The sequence below is a fragment of the Salmo salar genome, chromosome 03 (genome assembly GCF_965601325.2).
Source record: "Salmo salar chromosome 03, fSalSal1, whole genome shotgun sequence".
NCBI classification, from domain to species: Eukaryota; Metazoa; Chordata; class Actinopteri; order Salmoniformes; family Salmonidae; genus Salmo; species Salmo salar.
Window position 1 is genome coordinate 56785766 of NC_138293.1, and position 19003 is coordinate 56804768.

Genomic DNA, 19003 nt, shown 5'->3' on the forward strand with positions numbered 1-19003 from the left:
TGGCCCAACACTCTAACCACTAGGCTACTTGCCACCCCAAAGCACCTACTTTTAAAATCAATGTTATTTAAATATTTCCATTGCCCATGTCGCAAAAAAAAATGGTAGATCCAACCTGTCTCAACTCCAATTGAATGGATTGAAGAGCAACTCCACACTTTATGACTTATGTAGAATTTAAGTTATGCAAATCATATTTTACTCATATAGTGTGGCTAATGGTAGGTAGCTGATGGTGTAGAATTATTCCATTTAGATTACTTCAAAAACAGCCATTGTGTGACTATTCAAGTAGGCTACATCACAGTCAACATGTCAGAGCACATTCTTAAATAGAAAGTAGCAAACATATACATGGAGATATTGTTAATGAATAGCACCAATCATGCTGCAGCACCCTCAGCACCCCTACTTCCACAGCTATGCATAGAGGGGTCATAGTGTGTAGCTACAGGCAAGACTTCCCGTGATGTAGCCCAAACCATTGGGACGCTACAGACGTTTTCGTGAGAAGACCAATTTTTCGGATGTCTTCTAACTCCAGGTCTGTAGCTCTGCCACCTCCAACCGCAGATGCGGAAGGCCGACAGAGGCCAATGTAGTGGATTGAGACGCAGCCCATGGAAGAAAAAAAACATATCTGTAGCTTAGACAGATTGTTATGGGGATTTTTCTGTTAGGCTAATTCCATTTCCGGACATCGACTCTACATCTATTTACAAATCTCAGATATTACCATGTTATTGCATCATTTATACCATGCTATAGATCTGAATCATGGAAATGTACCATGGTTTTAGCTTTGAAGTATGATGGTACTGTCATGCACCTAAATAAGACCAAGATATTGCATCATTTATACCATGGTATAGATGTGGATCATGGAAATACCATGATTTTAACCTGCACTCTACCATGGGTCACATTCTACCATAGTAACGCATAATTATGGTAAATGGTACAATCTTTATTAATTGTGCGTTACCCTGGTACAATAGCAGTATAATGCATTAAATAAATAAACCCACCAAGGTCAAAAGAGGTTGGTTGGTTGGTATTATGATGCATTTATATACCATTATGGACAAGTTTCTGATAAAGTCAAGAGGCATTAGGCTACTATTGTTGTTCCTGGTTTGTTTAACGTCAAAGAAAAAGGGAAATAGTTGATGTGAAAAAGGGGTAATACTTTCTGTATTAATAGTACCGTTTTTTGCTTATGTTTGGGTTCCCTGTGTTGCCAACTAGAAATGTGGGAGAATGTGAGATATAGCTATGGTACCCTTATCTTTGGCATTTTGTAATGATGATTTTTTTTTGTATTTATTGTTATTTAAAGTCAAGGGGTTTTGTGCTTGTTTCGGCCTGCAGAGGGAGCCGCTCAATCTAGTGGTTGCTTCACATGCTCTCGCTCTACAGTGGCTCTCGCGCTAGGCTGCCTAAATGCATTTTTCCTCCTCGTAAAGCTGTTGCAAAGCTTATTTGCTGTGCTTTGTGTGGTTCCGTTTGTAAGACTGGCACAAGATGCTCACATGCTAAACTGAAATGATTCATAAGAGTCATGACTCTTTGGTTTGAATTATAAGTAGCCAAAATGTACAAAACCACACATTTCTGGTCTGCATTTCAAATATTGTCTTTTCTTGTTAATACCGTATTTCAATATGATCATCATCTCTTTCCCTCTTCCCTCATATTCTCCCTCTCTCACACCTGTTCCTCCAATGTCTGTATAATAAATAGTGTTCAGCATTGTGGTTATACTTCCCACAGCTGTAACCACAGCAAATTCTCTACAACGATGCTCCCCACTTCGTCTCTGTCTGCAGCAGTATGTCGTGCTCGGTGTGGGAGCAGCTCCCTTGTCTACTTCCCCTCAATATGACCAGTCATTTCCCTGAAGCTGCATGGTGTTAACTTCCTGTCTGCACAATATTCGCTCTTGAGAAGATAAATAAATTAAAAAAGAGAAAAAATTAAGTTCCAGGGAAGAGGGAGCAAGACAGAAAGACATACAGAGAGAAAGGGAGAAAGAAAAGGGGAGAATGAGAGGAAGAGAGAGAAGGAGTGACAAAGAGAGAAAGGGGAAACAGAGAGAGAGAGAGAGAGAGAGAGAGAGAGAGAGAGAGAGAGAGAGGGGGGAGGATAGAGTGAAATGTTCTGCGATTGAAGGAGAGTGAGAATGAGAGAGACTAGAAGAGGAAACCTTTTTGACTGCCAGTATTTTGTGGACCAGTCAGGATACACCATCTAACAGATTACCGGTGTCCCCTGAAGGAGCAGGAGGCAAAAAGCATGGAGGTGGAGGGGTGAGTAAGAAAACAAGAGGCTACAGACAAAATGGCTACAGTCTCCACTGGTTCTGAATTTGGTACCGGTAAGTGAGTTTACTTCTGGAGTCTCTGCTCCTCTATGTTTCGCTACAGATATTCATCTGCACTCTTCCATGGACAATCCCAACGGCAGCTACTGTCAGTTATAGCTCTCTCTTCTCTGGCCATCTGGCAACATAGACATTAAAACAGGACAATATCTATCACTCACTACCTTCCTGCCTTGGAGAGCTCAAATGGAGAGTCCAAACATCTGCCAGTCGTTGTCATCTCCGACAGTTGAACCTATCTGTCATCTCCCGGAGCGTAGGCTTCTGTTGCTGGGGGGACCAGGAGCTGGGAAGAGCACCACAGGGAATGCCATCCTAGGTGAGGAGGTCTTCCAGACTGGGACAGAGACTGTCCACAGCACCGTTGGCCACGGGGGGGTCTGCAGGAGGCGTATCACTGTGGTTGACACCCCAGGCTGGATTATACCCCATGACTCAGAGGATGATAACACCGGGGCCCCGCCAGAGCGGGCTAGCAAGGAGGGACCTTGTGTTGGTGCCACCCTCTGTCCCCCAGGGCCCCACGCGCTCCTGCTGGTGGTCCCCGTGTCACAGCCCTTCACAGAGGGCCACAGGAAGGCAGCAGAGAAGCAGCTAGGTCATCTAGGAGGAGGGGCCTGGAGGTCCACCATGGTGCTCTTCACTGGGGTCGACAAGCTACCTGAGGGGACGTTCGTAGAGGAGTTTATTGCAGCTGGGGAGCCCCTTCAGTGGCTGGTGGAGAGGTGTGGTAACAGATACCATGGCCTGGATAGTAACACACACCAGAGTGGGGATGACAGCACGGTGAACACACAAGTTCAGGAGCTGCTGGAGAAGGTAGAGGAGCAGGTTAAGGAAAACCATGGCTGGTATTTTGCAGTAAACGAACTGATTCTGCTAGAGGAGGAGCAGGCAAGGAAGGCGGTGGAAGAGAGGCGGGTGAGAGAGGAGCGGGAGGAAAGGGAGAGGCAGAGACTGCGGATGGTCGGAGGGCCTCCCAGAGGTGACCAGCTCTTATTGCTTCACTGTTAGAAGAAATGGTTTTAAAAGGGTTCTTCGGCTGTCTCCACAGGAGAACCATTTGAAGAACCCTTTTAGATTCCATGTAGAACCCTTGGTGGAAAGGGTTCTACCTGGAACCTAAAAGGGTTCTTCAAAGGGTTTTTAACAACGGTTAATGTAATAACACTGGTTAACGTTGTTACAGGGTTCTCCCATGGGGACACCTGAAAAACCTTTTTAAATATAACCTTCTTTTCTAAGAGTTTTGTATACTTGGCATAATAGTTCCTAAAAGTTCAAAGGTTTTAATAAATAGCATACATGTTATAAAGCTTTCTATCTCTCCCTGTCTCTTCCAGAGCTGAGGGTCCTCTTGTTGGGCTGGAAAGGAGTGGGAAAAAGTTCTGTAGGGAACACCATCCTGGGCCGGCGGGACTTTGAGTCTGGAACAGAGACGGAGCAGAGCCTTAGGAGGCAGGCTGAGGTGGCCGGACGCAGGGTCACTATCGTTGACACCCCTGGCTGGGACTGGTTCTCCGTCAGACGCACCCCCAAACACGTCAGACAGGAGTCGAAGCGAGGTGCCACCCTCCTCCGGCCTGGCCCCCACACCCTTCTCCTGGTGCTGCCCATCATCTCTACCCTCACTTCACGCAAGAGGCGGACCTTGGAGGCCCATCTGGAGGGCCTGTTTGGTGATAGGGCGTGTCTCCACACCATGGTGCTGTTCAGCTGCGGGGATTGGCTAGGCCGAACGCCCGTCGAGGAGCACATTCAGAGGGGAGGGCGGGAGCTCCACAGGTTGTTGGAATACTGTGGGAACTATTATCACGTGGTGGACAGCAAGATGCCGGGGAAGGACACAAGGAACATCTCAGATCTGCTGGACAAAATAGAGGAAATGATCAGAGAGAATGGTGATGAGGCCTTCTTGCCAATACAGAGTGAGTAGACAGTCGATGATACTGAACCGCTCTCTTCTTTCCCTGCTGTCATTAATTAACTTCTGGATGAAGTTCATATATGTTGTTATGATTGTTTTGTCAAGCATTTTTTGTTATACAGTAAAGTTTTAAGGCCCCTTGACTTTTTTCACATTTTGTTACGTTACAGCCTTATTCTGAAATTTATGAAATTGTTTTTTTCCTTCTTTATTCTAAAATGGATTAAATCATTTTTTCCCCTCATCAATCTACCTCATAATGACAAAGCAAAAACTGGTTTTTAGACATTTTTAGCAAATGTATAAAAAAAAAAAGAAATATCAAATTTACAAAAGTATTTAGACCCTTTGTTGAAGCACCTTTGGCAGTGATTATAGCCTCAAGTCTTCTTGGGTTTGACGCTACAAGCTTGGCATACCTGTATTTGGGGAGCTTCTCCCATTCTTCTCTGCAGATCCTCTCAAGCTCTGTCGTGTTAGATGGGGAGCGTTGTTGCACAGCTATTTTCAGGTCTCTCTAGAGATGTTCGATTGGGTTCAAGTCCGGGCTCTGGCTGAGACACTCAAGGAAATTCAGAGACTTGTCCCGAAGCCATTCCTGCGTTGTCTTGGCTGTGTGCTTAGGGTCAATGTCCTGTTGGAAGGTGAACCATCGTCCCAGTCTGAGGTCCTGAGCGCTCTGGAGCAGGTTGTCATCAAGAATCTCTCTGTACTATGCTCCGTTCATCTTTCCCTTGATCCTGACTCGTCTCTTGGTCCATGACGCTGAAAAACATCCCCACAGCATGATGCTTCCACCATCATGCTTCACCGTAGGGATGTTGCCATGTTTCCTCCAGACGTGACGCTTGGCATTCAGGTCAAAGAGTTCAATCTTGCTTTCATCAGACCAGAGAATCTTGTTTCTCATGGACTGAGAGTCTTTTAGGTGCCTTTTGGCAAACTCCAAGCAGGCTGTCATGTGCCTTTTACTGAAGAGTGGCTTCTGTCTGGCCACTCTACCATAAAGGCCTGATTGATGGAGTGCTGCAGAGAGAGGGGAAAACCTTCCAGAAGGACAACCATCTCCACAGAGGAACTCTGGAGCTCTGTCAGAGGGACTATTGGATTATTGGTCCCCTCCCCGACCAAGGCCCTTCTCCTCCAATTGCTCAGTTTGGCTGAGTAGCCAGTTCTAGGAAGAGTCTTGGTGGTTCCAAACTTTTTCCATTTTAGAATGATGGAGGCCACTGTGTTCTTGGAGACCTTCAATGCTGCAGAAATGTTTTGGTATCCTTACCCAGATCTATGCCTCAACAGAATCCTGTCTCGGAACATCAAAATCCTTCAGTTTAAGCTAGGAATATCAGTTTTTGCATGGGATGTGTCTCAATCCACCGCTTACGCCTATGTCGGCCTTCCACATCTGCGGTGGAAGGTGGCCGAGCTACAGCGGTGTTTGTCACACCATGAGACATCCCAAAAATCGTTCTTCTCACGAAAACGTCTGTGGCATCTGAACGGTTTGGCCTAACTATTATGACTACTGTATGGAAGGGGGAAACTCACGAACTAGATGGTGTTCTCCGTTTTGCTCTACAACCCCCACAAGTGTCATGGGACTCGTCTGAAGGTAACCCATACAAACGAAGGGAAGTATGAAGGCAGCTTTGTGCCAACAAAGATAAAGGGGTAAATATATGTCCCAAAAAAACAACATATTTCCTGAGGTTTCTTATATATCCTAGATATATGACAGACACTTGAAAACGTTATTCCTTATGATTTGTTTTTTGCTAGTCTTTTTTTTGCCATTAATTAATGTGTTATTCAATGTGTTTCTATGGGCTATAGTAGTAAAGGCCAAATTCAATATTTTATCAAATTATTTTAACATTCTAAACCCCCCCCCCAAAGTTTTGAGATAATTGTTTTTTTTGTGTGTTTGACAGTGGATGAAGAAAGCCCTGAGTCATCTGAGAACAACAGCCCTGAAGAGGACTGTAGCAGAGGATGCCAGCTCCAGTAGTGACAAGGGAGAGAGTAGCCAAGAGCACATGCTTACACACTGTAAGGTGGACACACTCTCACACCCCAAGCCAAAACATTCACATTTCAAAGTGGCCTGGTGTAGAATTACACTGGAAATTAAATGAAATAACACACAATGCCTTCAGAAAGTATTCACACCCCTTGACTTTTTCAAGGGGTGTGAATACATTCTGAAGGGACTGTACATGTATTCAAAGTAGTTGGGTCATTCTTGAATTGCTGTGGCATTTGCGTCCCTCGCCTTTGCAACCATGAAAAACGCTTTAAATGGACAAATAATTGCACATCATTCATGTTTTTGTTTATATTGAACTGTTTCTCAATGATAAAACATAATGCAAGTCCTTTATACTGCAAAACTGCATGCAGTACTTAATGCAAGCACATTGTACTGACATATTTTGGGCATTAAGAGATATCTATCTATTATTTTGAATGCTAGAAAGTGACAAAATATTGTATAGTTCAATGAAAACAAATAAAGGCTATCAACAGCCAAGAACGAAAATGTATATAATAAAAATATATATTTACCAAACAATATATGGGGGATTGGAAATGATGCTTATAATTACATTGATAGAAGTCACAATCTCTCTGCAATATTAAAGCTGATCTCAATACTCATTACAAAAAATATACAAGGCAACAGTAAACATATCGTCCCCCACGAATGATGCAGCCTTGGGCCAATTAATAACAACAATTCAAACAAGGGTGACACTTTATTTGAAGGTACACATATGAGCCACTAATTTCTAGTTTATAAGTATGTATATAAGTAGCTTATTAGGCCTTTATTATGTGTTATTAGCCATGTATTATGCCTTAAATAAGTTATTTGTTATTCAAACATAAGGCATGTAATAATAACCTCATTATTAGCTATAATAAAGTCATATTTATTGTTAATAAATATCAAGTTACACAAGAAACTATCTCAAGCTGGAACTAATAAGGGCATAGCACCTCAATACGTGTTCCCTATTCTGAAGTGTGACTATGTTTTTACTTGCTGATTTCTTTTCTCGTTAATGACCTCATTGGACAGAAAGGGGCACACCTCCCTCATATATACCATATACAGCCAACATTCAAGATACATTTTTATGTAATCAATTAGCAACTAAACCATATATAATTCCATACGTTGGCCGTTTGGCATATAATGTGGCATACTTACTATGACTATGATATGGGGTTGCCTCACCTGATGTGGTTGCCTCAATTGAAATGTAAATGAAGGGCAATTATATTGTGAGCAAAATTATTCGTCATATCACTTTAGTAAATTATTTTTAAAGGGTTAAAGACTTAATATTTGACCTTCTATGGCCTCCATTTAAGAAAATCCTAATTTACCTAAAATGTGTCATTGGTGTTACCATCATTGGTGATACTACTCCTACTGTGGCACAATTCTATCATAACGGTAGAAATTATTTAAAGTCATTAAGCTGCCCTTTTAGTTGAGTTTGAAATGGGAAGATGTACCCAAATACATTTAAATATTTAAAATCTAGAGAATGGACGTTTCCAAAATCCCCAAATGCCACTGCAATTCAAGAGCGACCCAGTTGTCATTGTTTCCCTCAAGAAGTTATGGTAATTGAAAATGCAACTACGCATTATGAATACATTGTCTTATAAATGCATGTGTGGTGAGGATCCTAAAGATAAATGGCACTCTTAAAATAATCACATCAATCTTATCATTTTATCAGGCTTTGGTTTGTATCGTCAGAACAATACTAAACTGGAATGTAGTAATGGATGTTCTGTAACAGCACTGCCGTGTATTATTGAAATCTAACATTATATTTTTATTTTAAATATGGCAACTCTGACACTTATAAATGCTTTACTGACTGTTTTATCTAGTAGTGCATTGCAGTACACATATTTAAAAATACATGCACATGATGTTATGTGAATGTTCAATTGCACTGAAATTCATGGAAACATGTACATTAAAGCATTTTGCACTGTATGTACTGTATATTGTTACGATATGGGGTGGTTGTTTAGTGTTAGCACATAGTACAGTGTTGGGCCACCCTGTTCCTGGAGTGCCTCAGGTACTGCAGGATTTTATCCCAACTGGGCACCACACTGAGCTACTTAGTTAATTGATCAGTTTAGTGATTGCCTAAATTCAACACACCTGGTCCTCTAGGTCGGTTAAATAAAAAACAGGACCACGGTTGCTTAACCCTGACATAGTAGGTGGACAGCATACTACCACTAACACGCTCCATCCCCAACCAGGTCAGGTCCTGTGCTCTGCCAGGAAGCCTTGATAAGCACACAGGTGCGGGCAATTAAGATTATCGTCAATCAGAGAAAGGTGGCCACAAGCCTCTCGGCCTGGCAGTGTTTGTTTTGTGTTAGCTTTAGTTTTGTACTTTTGTATATATTTATTTTGTCACCATGAACTGAACAAGTCAATAATCTGCTTGGGCTGGCCAACTAAGGGGTCAAAACAGAGCTGGCTCTGGACCCCGGTAAGTTTGCTGTGTCCTGGGCACATGTATACAACACGGTCCACATACTCTAACTTCTCACATAAATGCACATTTAAAATCAGGTTACAGCCGATGTAGCTAGGCCTAGGACACCTAGACATAGCGTGTGCAACAACATCAGTAGGGTAGCTAGCTGGTATCATAACATCCCTTGTGTAGTGATATGTGTAATGAGTGTGTAGTCTTAAAACATTAGGGGCTGGTTTCCCGGACACAGATTAAGCCTAGTACTTGGGACTATTGCATGCTCAATGAAGAATCTGTCAAATATACCAGGACTAACAGAAAACCATTGTAACTTCAGTCCAGTCCTGCTCCAGCCAGCCCCCACAGTCTTCAGCGACATTATGTTTTCTGTGTGGGAACAGCTCCCTAATATGCGTCATCTGAATAACAAGTCACTTTCCAGAGTAGAGCTGCACTGTGTTCCCTTCCCGTCTGCATTGTGTACAATCTGTTCTCTTTAAGGCTGAATATGACAAGAGATACAAGAGAGTTCCGGGAATGTGAGGGAAAGACCATTAGAGAGGGAGGAAGAAAGAGGAAGGGAGAGTGAGAGTGGAGGAGTCTGAGAGAGATGGGATAGAATGTGAGAGCCAAGAAGAAGACTGCCAGCATCTTGTGGAGCTCTCTGTTTACACAGTCTAACACACTGAGACCATCCCCTGAAGAACTGGGAGGAGAAGGGAGGTGGGGCGTGAGAAAGAAAGAAAACAAGAGGCTAGAGTCAAAATGCTGGCTCTGAATCTGGTACCCGTAATTGAGTTTAGTTTCTGAATGTCAGGTATCCATCCGCACTCCTTCTTGCACAATCCCAACATCTGCTGTCAACTTTACAGCGGAAACTCAGACTGACTGGTGATGAGGCCTGACTACCTTCCTGCTGTGGAGAGCACAAATGAAGAGTGAAAACAGCCATCAGTGGTTGTTGTTGTCGTTTCCGACAAGAGAATCCATCTGTCATCTCCTGGAGCACCGGCTCCGGTTGCTGGCGGGGCCAGAAGCTGAGAATAGAACTACAGGGAATGCCATCCTAGGTGAGGAGGTCTTCCAGACTGGGACAGAGACTGTCCACAGCACCGTTGGCCACGGGGAGGTCTGTGGAAGGCGGATCACCGTAGTTGACACCCCACCCTGGATTACACCCCGTGACTCAGCAGATAATGCTACCGGGGCCCACCAGAGAGGGCAAGCGAGGAGGGACTGTGTGTCAGTGCCACACTCTGCCCCTCAGGGCCCCACACGCTTCTACTGGGGGACCCCGTGTCACAGCCCTTCAGAGGGCCACAGGAAGGCTGCAGAGAAGCAGATGGGTCATCTAGGAGGAGGGCCTTGAAGGTGCTCTTCACTGGGGTGGACAAGCTACCTGAAGGAACATTTGTGGATGAGTTCATCACAGCTGGGGAGCCCCTTCAGTGGCTGGTGGAGAGGGGAGGTAACAGATACCATGGCCTGGATTGTAACACACAGCAGAGTGAGGATGACAATATGGTGAAGACACAGGTTCAGGAGCTTCTGGAGAAGGCAGAGGAGCTGGTTAAAGACAACCATGGCTGGTATTTTGCAGCTAGGAGTAGGAGCAGGCAAGGAGGGCGGTTGAGGAGGGTGAGGGAGAAGGCACAGAGGGTCCGGATGATCTTTGCACTTTGTCGGGCTGGAAAAGAGTGGAAAAAAGTTGACAGGAACACCATCTTAGATCAGAGGGCCTTTTTAGTCGAGGACAGAGATGGAGCAGAGCCTGAGGAGGCAGGCTGATGTGGTCGGAGGCAAGGTCACCATAGTAGACACCCTCAACTGGGACTGGGTTTCTGTGAGGCGCACAATGAAGCAAAGGGCCACCCTCCTCCAGCCCAGCCGCCATATAACCACCACAGGTTCTAGGATAGGGTAGGGTCAGAGACCTGAACTGGGTACCGGAATGGAAAACACGCAACACAGGATTATCAAAAATAGTTTTATTACAAAGATCATGTACAAACAGGGCTGTACGGGGTGGGCTTGGAATCGCACCTAAAAGGAAAGTTAGTGTCTCAGTCTAAAGCACAAAATGGCTACTGCAATAATTTAGTGGTTACATGCAATGTTCAAGTCTTTAAAGTATCTTAGTCGGCACAGCAAAGCACACACTGTAATCAATAAGGATGAAATATCATAAGGTCTTCAGACTAAAGTGCACATGCAATAAATAGGCAAGCCCCTTAAATGTAACAATAGATGCCAAACACAAGAATGACCTCGCTGGCTGTCTACACAGCTAAACACAAGTGTACTCCGGATACTTACAGCTAACACAGAGACTGTATATAGAAGATGTCCTCTGTGAATGGAAGTTCGCAAGCTACGATAGGTCTAGTGTGAGACAGCAACAGCTCCATCCCTGTCTTTCCTTTTTGCTGCTCCAGGAAATGCACAACCATTTTGTAGGAACAGGTGGAGGTGCTTTCTGCTGAGCCACTTCTGCCACCAATCAGAACACTCAAACAATTCATTCAGACAGACCAATAGGAAAGCATATACAAATCACATGACAACCATAATTACTCAAAAAGAGGCAGCTTTACACCCACACCATCATCCTGGTGCTGTCCTTGGTCACTGACCTCAAGAGGCATGGTTCCACACCATGGTGCTGTTCACCTGCCGGGCTTGGCTGAGCCACACAGTTGTTGAGGAGCACATTCAGAGGGGAGGGCTTGAGTTCCGCAGTTTGGATCTGCTGGACAAAATAGAGGAAATTCAGACTGAATGGTGATGAGGCCTTCTTGCCCGTACACAGAGATTATGGTGAGTAGAGGATACTGAACTGCTCTCCTTTGTCTATGGCTCAGCACTATTGAGCTGATAACAGGATTGTTCTGATCCAATGTTTTTGCCAGCATTTGTGGTTGAAATGTAGTTCCGAACACCCACTATACCTTACCCTTTCTGTCTTTGTGTTGATGTGGTCTCTATACCTCAACCTCCCCCACCACCACCCTAACGTTTGCATGAGGTCATCAGTATGCTCCGCCTGATAGGATTATTTTGTGTATAACAGAGGACGACTGCACTGGCTTTGTGGACGAACACTCCTGCAGTGCAACTGGCTGTAGTTGTTTCATTTGTAGATTGGTTTTGCAATCATTTTACTAGACTTTTCATTTTTAATAAATAAATTGATGATAAAATGTTTTATTGTCACATACACCAGATGGGTGCAGTGAAATGTGTTTTTTTTTTTTACAGGGTCAGCCATAGTAGAACAGCACTCCTGGAGCATATGCGGGTTAAGTGCCTTGATCAAAGGCACATCGACAGAACATCCGTGTGTTGTTGAATCCTACTGCAGCTGGAGAGAGAGACAGTTCTGATATATGGAATTGTTTTAAGATGGTCACACTATGGATTATTTTCTATTTCATTTATAATTTTAAGACCCTTTTAGATATAAAGAATATATACTTTTTTTTGTTTATAAAATATAGAATTTGGCCTTTACTACTATAGCCCAGATCAACGCATTGAATAACACATTCATAAATGGCAAAAAAAGATAGTAAAAAAAAGTATCATAAGAAACAAGGTTTTGAAGTGTTTGTCCTATATCTAGGAGATATAAGAAAAGTATAATAAATATGAGTCTCAGTCAACTTTGGACACACCTACTCATTCAAGGGTTTTTCTTTATTTAAAAAAATAAACTATTTCTAACTATGAAATAACACATACGGAATCATGTAGTAACCAAAAAATGGTTAAACAAATCAAAATATATTTGAGATTCTTCAAAGTAGCCACCATTTGCCTTGATGACAGCTTTGCACACCCTTGGTATTCTCTCAGCCAGCTTCATGAGGTAGTCACCTTGAATGCATTTCAGTTAACAGGTGTGCATTGTTAATTTGTGGAATTTCTTTCCTTAATGAATTTGAGCCAATCAGTTTTGTTGTGACAAGGTAGGGGTGTATACAGAATATAGCCCTATTTGGTAAAATACTAAGTCCATATTATGGCAAGAACAGCTCAAATAAGTGAAGAGAAACGATAGTCCATCATTACTTTAAGACATGAAGGTCAGTCAATGTGGAAAATTTCAAGAACTTCTAAAGTTCCTTCAAGTGCAGTCGCAAAAACCATCAAGTGCTATGATGAAACTGTCTCTCATGAGGACCGCCACAGGAAAGGAAGACCCAGAGTTACCGCTGCTGCAGAGGTCAAGTTCATTAGTTACCAACCTCAGAAATTGCAGCCCAAATAAATGCTTCACAGAGTTCAAGTAACAAACACATCTCAACATCAACTGTTCTGAGGAGACTCCGTGAATCAGGCCTTCATGGTCAAATATCTGCAAAGAAACCACTACTAAAGGACACCAATAAGAAGAGACATGCTTGGGCCAAGAAACATGAGCAATGGACATTAGACCGGTGGAAATCTGTCCTTTTGTCTGATGAGTCCAAATTTGAGATTTTTGGTTCCAACCACCTTGTCTTTTGTGAGACACAGAGTAGGTGAACGGATGATCTCTGCATGTGCGGTTTCCACCATGGAGGAGGAGGTGTGACGGTGTAGGGGTGCTTGCTAGTGACACTGTAAGTGATTTATTTAGAATTCAAGGCACACTTAACCAGCATGGCTACCACAGCATTCTGCAGCGGTACACCATCCCATCTGGTTTGCGCTTAGTGGGACTATCATTTGTTTTTCAACAGGACAATGACCCAACACACCTCCAGGCTCTGTAAAGGCTATTTGAGCAAGAAGCCGAGTGATGGAGTGCTGCATCAGATGACCTGGCCTCCACAATACCTTGACCTCAACCCAACTGAGATGGCTTGGGATGAGTTGGACTGAAGAGTGAAGGAAAAGCAGTCAACAAGTGTTCAGCATATGTGGGAACTCCTTCAAGACTGTCGGAAAAGCATTCCAGGTGAAGCTGGTTGACAGAATGCCAAGAGTGTGCAAAGTTGTCATTAAGGCAAAGGGTGGCTACTTTGAAGAATCTTGTGCAGCCTGCTTCCATTGATCATCCTTGAGATGTTTCTACAACTTGATTGGAGTCCACCTGTGGTAAATTCAATTGATTGGATATGATTTGGAAAGGCACACAGCTGTCTATATAAGTTGACAGTGCATGCAGAGCAAAAACCAAGCCATGAGGTCGAAGGAACTGTCTGTAGATCTTCGTGACAGGATTGAGTCAAGGCAGAGATCTGGGGAAGGGTACCAAAACATTTCTGCAGCATTGAAGGTCCCCAAGAACAGTGGCCTCCATCATTCTTAAATGGAAGAAGTTTAGAACCACCGAGACTCTTCCTAGAGCAGGCCACCCGGCCAAACTGAGAAATCAGGGAAGAAGGGCCTTGGTCAGGAAGGTGACAAAGAACCCAATGGTCACTCTGACAGAGCTCTAACGTTCCTCTGTGGAGATGGTTGTCCTTCTGGAAGGTTCTTCCATCTCTGCAGCACTCCACCAGTTAGGCCTTTATGGTAGAGTGACCAGACGGAAGGAAGCCACTCCTCAGTACAAAGCACGACAGCCCACTTGGAGTTTGCCAAAAGGCATCTAAAGATCATCAGACCATGAGAAACAAGATTCCCATTTTGGAGATGATTCTGTCTCTCTGGGGAGGCACCAGAGTGTGGTGTTGATGATATTCATGGGGCCTGTAGCTGCTAGGCCTCTGATGGGGACCTTTACTGTGGATCCTGCTTTGTTTTTGAGGACTTGGTCCTGGAGGTCCAGTCAAATGAACAATTACCAAGTTATTAGGAATTATTCAAGGAAATCATTTACTTTTTTGAAGAGCTTATCCCACTGAACTGTGATTGTTTTTTTGCAATACCATCCCAAGATAATTTGTAGGTCTATATGTCCAATGTAGGTCTATTCCATGTCTTCCCATATTTAAAAGATGCCTGTGAACTGAACATACAAACTTCAACTGTGTTGCTGACACCAACCGCAACTGAGGAATCAACAGAACCCCCAACTTGTGAAAGCCTACTGTCTCAGTCACGGGCCAAGAACAGATAGGCCAAGTTTGGTCAGTCACATGTCCATTATGGATCTCACATTAGATTCCCTAGAAAGACTGAATCGCATGACACTCCTGGAGCCAGGAGATTTCCTGCTTTGCGGAGGGGGTTATTATCCATTATTAAATTGTGCAACAAAAGGGTTGGAATTAAAAGGTTGCTTTCAGACAGACCAGTTGTAACATCGAGTTAGCAGAAGTTGTGGTAAATTGGGTTTAATTGTCCTATGGAACTGGTTGTGCTTCTCAATGCCCACAGCTTCTTTGGGGAGTTTGTGTTTTCAGAGAGACCTACATTGTGCCTCAGCACTAAATGTTTGGTACAGACCCAAATACAATTTCCCCCCAAGCTATCTGGACAAAAGGCCTTGAGCAAAAACAGTTTCATAACCCTAGTCCCAGTTTTAGGTTGAATACAGGGCAGTGTCACTGTGGTCAACCTCCATTTAAGCAGTGCTTAAGTCAGCACACAAACACACAGCACTGTTCAGAGCAGTGAGGTAGCTGTAAACTGTGTCCAACACAGGATGATCAGAAAATACAAATTAAGGAGTTGGAACTTGGCTCCTGTAGTATCCCACAATGAACTAAGTAAATGAACTATGTAGGTGATATGGTGCAATTTAGAACCCAGTCCTTGTTCTCTCTAGAAAGAAGCACCACCTGCTTATTGTAGTCTCATGGGACTGTAGACCTTTCTGATAGGGTTGGAGCACACACAATGGTTGTTTAACCTGACCCTTATCTGGGTTAAAGGGTTTTATGTTGGGCCAGAACACACTGATAATGTTCCTCCACAGAACAGGTTTTCACTTGACTCAGGAGAGCACTAGAACGGGTCAAATGTGGGCTATATTTAAACAACTTGCCTCCACACTTGAACAAACATTCACACCTGTATTAGCCAAATGACAAGGCAGGCCAAGGGCCCCATTTTAAAATGAGTATATGGAAGTGGCAAAATTGGTCCCAATAACCTTTATCATGAATACTATATTCCCATTCCCAGTTTGTTTGCTAAATGAATAGCACAAAACCAAATGGATTTGACTTTTTAATAGATAAAAAAGGAATACAATTAGATATGATTCAGACTACAGTAAAAGTACATATGAAGAGGCTTCAAAGCCTATTTAAGACATGCATCTACAACAATATAGACATGTCTATTGATAATAAACGATGACAAAGACTACAAAAGATCAGACTAATTACCCCAGTCAATACTGTTTCTGTCTGGAAAATACTTAAGGTTTTCATACAAGAGATCAGGGACTACGTCAAACTCAAGCTACAAGAACAATAGTCTCACTCTTAAAGGAAGAAACAGGCAGGAAGGTCAAAGGTCAATAGAACTTGGGCTTTGGGAGTCTCAATACAATACACGCATTTAAAAAGCATATAGATTTTAGATAGTGGGTTACACAATACAGTTAGAGGTCACAAAACCCTTCTTGCTCTTCGCTTGGCGCACCTCCTCCATGAGGTCCTTGAGATACTGGATCTCATTGGCGATGGAGTCTGCTTTCTCCGCAAGCTTGTGGTTCCTTTGCTCGAGCTCGTCGCACTCCACGCTCAAGGCCTCCTGCTCAGTCTTCTTTTTCTGGCGGTAGCGCATGGCCGCCGTCTTGTTCTGTGCCATCTTCTTGAACTTCTTCTCCTTCGGGGGTCCTCCGGTGGAGGGCTTCATTTTCCCACTCGATGTGGTGGTGGATGGCTGGTCTGGATGTTGTGGCCTAGACTTGGGGGTTGTTGGGTACGGTTTGCTCTCGTTTTGGAACCTTGACTGAGTTGTGGCGATGGAGGGCCGGTTGAGCTGACCAGAGGAGCTTAAGCTGCTGTCACTGTCAGAGAGGATCTCTGGGATGGTGATAGTGGTGGTTGTCACGCCGACCTCCTGTTTAGGGGCCAGGAGGACTACGATGCGGGTCGGGGAGAGAGAGAGCACAATGCTGGGGACCGGCTGGGGAACCTCCAGGTGAAGCGGCTTCTTGCTGACGCTCGCGGAAACATACACCTCACTGCCCAGCTCTAAGGTGAAGGTGGGAGATGGAGGAGGAGAGGGAGCTGGGGACTGGGGCTCCGACTTGATCTCCAGCTCCTCCTGGGCATCAGGGACGCAGGGGGGAGGTGAATGAAACACCTCCTGAGGGTCTTCCTGGGGCTGTGACACGTTCGAGGGGAGGAGTGGATCAGTGGCGGTGGGGAGGTCCGTGGGAGTAGGGAAAGTGGGGAGGGGGAGTAAGTCCAGCTCCATGGGACACTCAAAGGAAGTGATGAGGTCTTCAGGGGAGCTGTGGGAACCATCTGGGCTGCAGGAACCAATAAGGGAGTCCAAATCAAACTCACTCAGGTCTACCCTCTTGGCCATCCAGTCCATGCCAGAAAAGGCATCTTCTGTGGAGGACAAAGAGGGTTAATCAGCTGCTCAATAGCTAAAGTAATATACTGGAATTACAATTTGTGATAAGTCATTACCTTTTCTATAAGGCAAAAACACAGTTAATGAGAATAAAATATAAATCGCTATGATTTATACACACTGTCGACCGGTATGAACATACGTGGGGAGGACTTAGGATGTTGTGGTCCTCACCTTTCTCATCATCTGCACCAATGTGATGGGTATGGCCTAGCTGGTCAGCTGATAGCCAAGGGAAGGACAGCAAGTCTGCCTCAGCCTTCTCTTCCTGGAGGAGCAGTGACGGCGGAGTGGGAGGAGGGGATAGAAGGAGAAGTGGAGAAGAGGAAGATGATGACGAGAGGGGTGAAGCCCCCCCCTCTATCGAGGTAACTTCATCTTGGTGGCGCAGCGACCCCATGGGGTCAGCCATGAGAGAGGAAGGCCCCCAGAGTAGGGCCTCCATATCGTCCAGGCCAAACTGTGAGCTCATCATGGTCATAGCTCTGTTCAGTCACTAGGATCTGAGACGGTAGGTATGGCAGTAAGAGGTTGAGCGATTCTTTTATGCTGTCAACTACAGCAGTGCTGAGGGTTTCCACAAGGGACCTGGGAAAGAGAACAGATTAGACATGGTGACTTCATGTACTAATGTAAACAGTAGCTCATAATGTAGGCAAATTAGCTTTTTCTCCTTTGTTGATTTTTATATTATGTCATGTTGTGTAATGTAATATTTGGCTGCACATTTTTGGTTGGGTGGGATAAACATTAAGTCGGAGCTTATGTTTATATATATATATGTAGTGTTTTGTGCACAACACTGGCCCTACCATTTTACAACGCTGGTACTGAAATACCCTCCCTGCCTTTGTCTTGTGACTCGTACACGCGCCAAATGAGGTCAGTTTCCACAGCAACCATCGTCAGAATGGAGGTGTGTCTAGCGAATGAGATGGCTGCTTCCGCCTCCCTAACCAACAGCCACACTTGTGTACACCCTCCCGCCTTAAACACTGATATCGCCATTTTGTTCAAAAAAAGATCACGAACCATTTTGTTTGCCACGTTGGCATTCCTGGAAAATTGCATAAAATCGTACCTTTATGTTTTAACAATTGGTGACAATGTCTAGCGCTATAATTATGAAACAACTCACTGACCATTTATAATGAAACATTCTCTGATCTGACTCGTGACGTTTGTATCCAATGTCATTCCAAGGATTTGTCTGGCGAATGGCGACCTTACGGCATGTTATACTATATGCATTTAGAAAATACTTCGCTACACAACATAAGCAGGCTAATAGCTTCACAAATTGAGGTTTGAGCTCATTGGCGTCATTGGGCTGTCAGATTCACGTTAGCTAGCAAATTGCTTACAAATAAAATCCTTAAATATATACTTACGTCATTTTCACAAATATGAAGTTGAAGCAGTGCACTGGGTTGATGCACTGTTGGATTTGCTGCTGCTAGGACCGCCGCAAGCCGTTAAACTGCCATTTCGCTCAAGAGAGCGGTGTCACTTGAATGTTGATATTGTTGGGTGCTGGTAGAAAATGGCGCATTTTTAGAGCGCCGTGTAATATACAACTCCCAAAGACCAATGATTTATATGTACACACTAGATGATTTATATGAGTCGCTGTGTTGTTGAAGCCTGCGGGCCAACACCGTGGTACCCCCGCCATTGTAAAACATATTTTGTAACTTA

At 44.0% G+C, this 19003-nt stretch overlaps 2 protein-coding genes and 1 long non-coding RNA gene across 4 annotated transcripts; 2 read left to right on the forward strand and 1 right to left on the reverse strand.

The window, feature by feature from the left end:
• The first annotated feature begins 1872 nt into the window (after positions 1-1872).
• Positions 1873-8331, forward strand: LOC106600891 (GTPase IMAP family member 8). The gene is made up of 3 exons (XM_014192649.3): positions 1873-3368; positions 3727-4311; positions 6242-8331. The coding sequence occupies exons 1-3, from the start codon at positions 2570-2572 to the stop codon at positions 6316-6318; spliced, it is 1461 nt and encodes a 486-aa protein (XP_014048124.1). The 5' UTR covers positions 1873-2569; the 3' UTR covers positions 6319-8331.
• A 1122-nt stretch (positions 8332-9453) lies between these two features.
• Positions 9454-12495, forward strand: LOC123741895 (uncharacterized). The gene is made up of 2 exons (XR_006769419.2): positions 9454-11650; positions 12092-12495. It is a non-coding gene; the product is annotated as an uncharacterized LOC123741895 (long non-coding RNA).
• Positions 12496-15924: 3429 nt separating this feature from the next.
• On the reverse strand, positions 15925-18849 carry atf4 (Cyclic AMP-dependent transcription factor ATF-4). Of its 2 annotated transcripts, none has more exons than XM_014192420.3 (3): positions 18697-18849; positions 17480-17893; positions 15925-17277 (listed from the first exon to the last, which is right to left on the reverse strand). In XM_014192420.3, exons 2-3 carry the CDS (start codon positions 17784-17786, stop codon positions 16304-16306), a joined length of 1281 nt encoding a protein of 426 aa, XP_014047895.2. In that variant the 5' UTR covers positions 17787-17893; positions 18697-18849; the 3' UTR covers positions 15925-16303. The 2 variants fall into 2 exon arrangements, with proteins under 2 accessions (XP_014047895.2, NP_001133573.1); NM_001140101.1 differs by having other exon boundaries at positions 15925-17280; positions 18697-18825.
• Between the last annotated feature and the right edge of the window lie 154 nt (positions 18850-19003).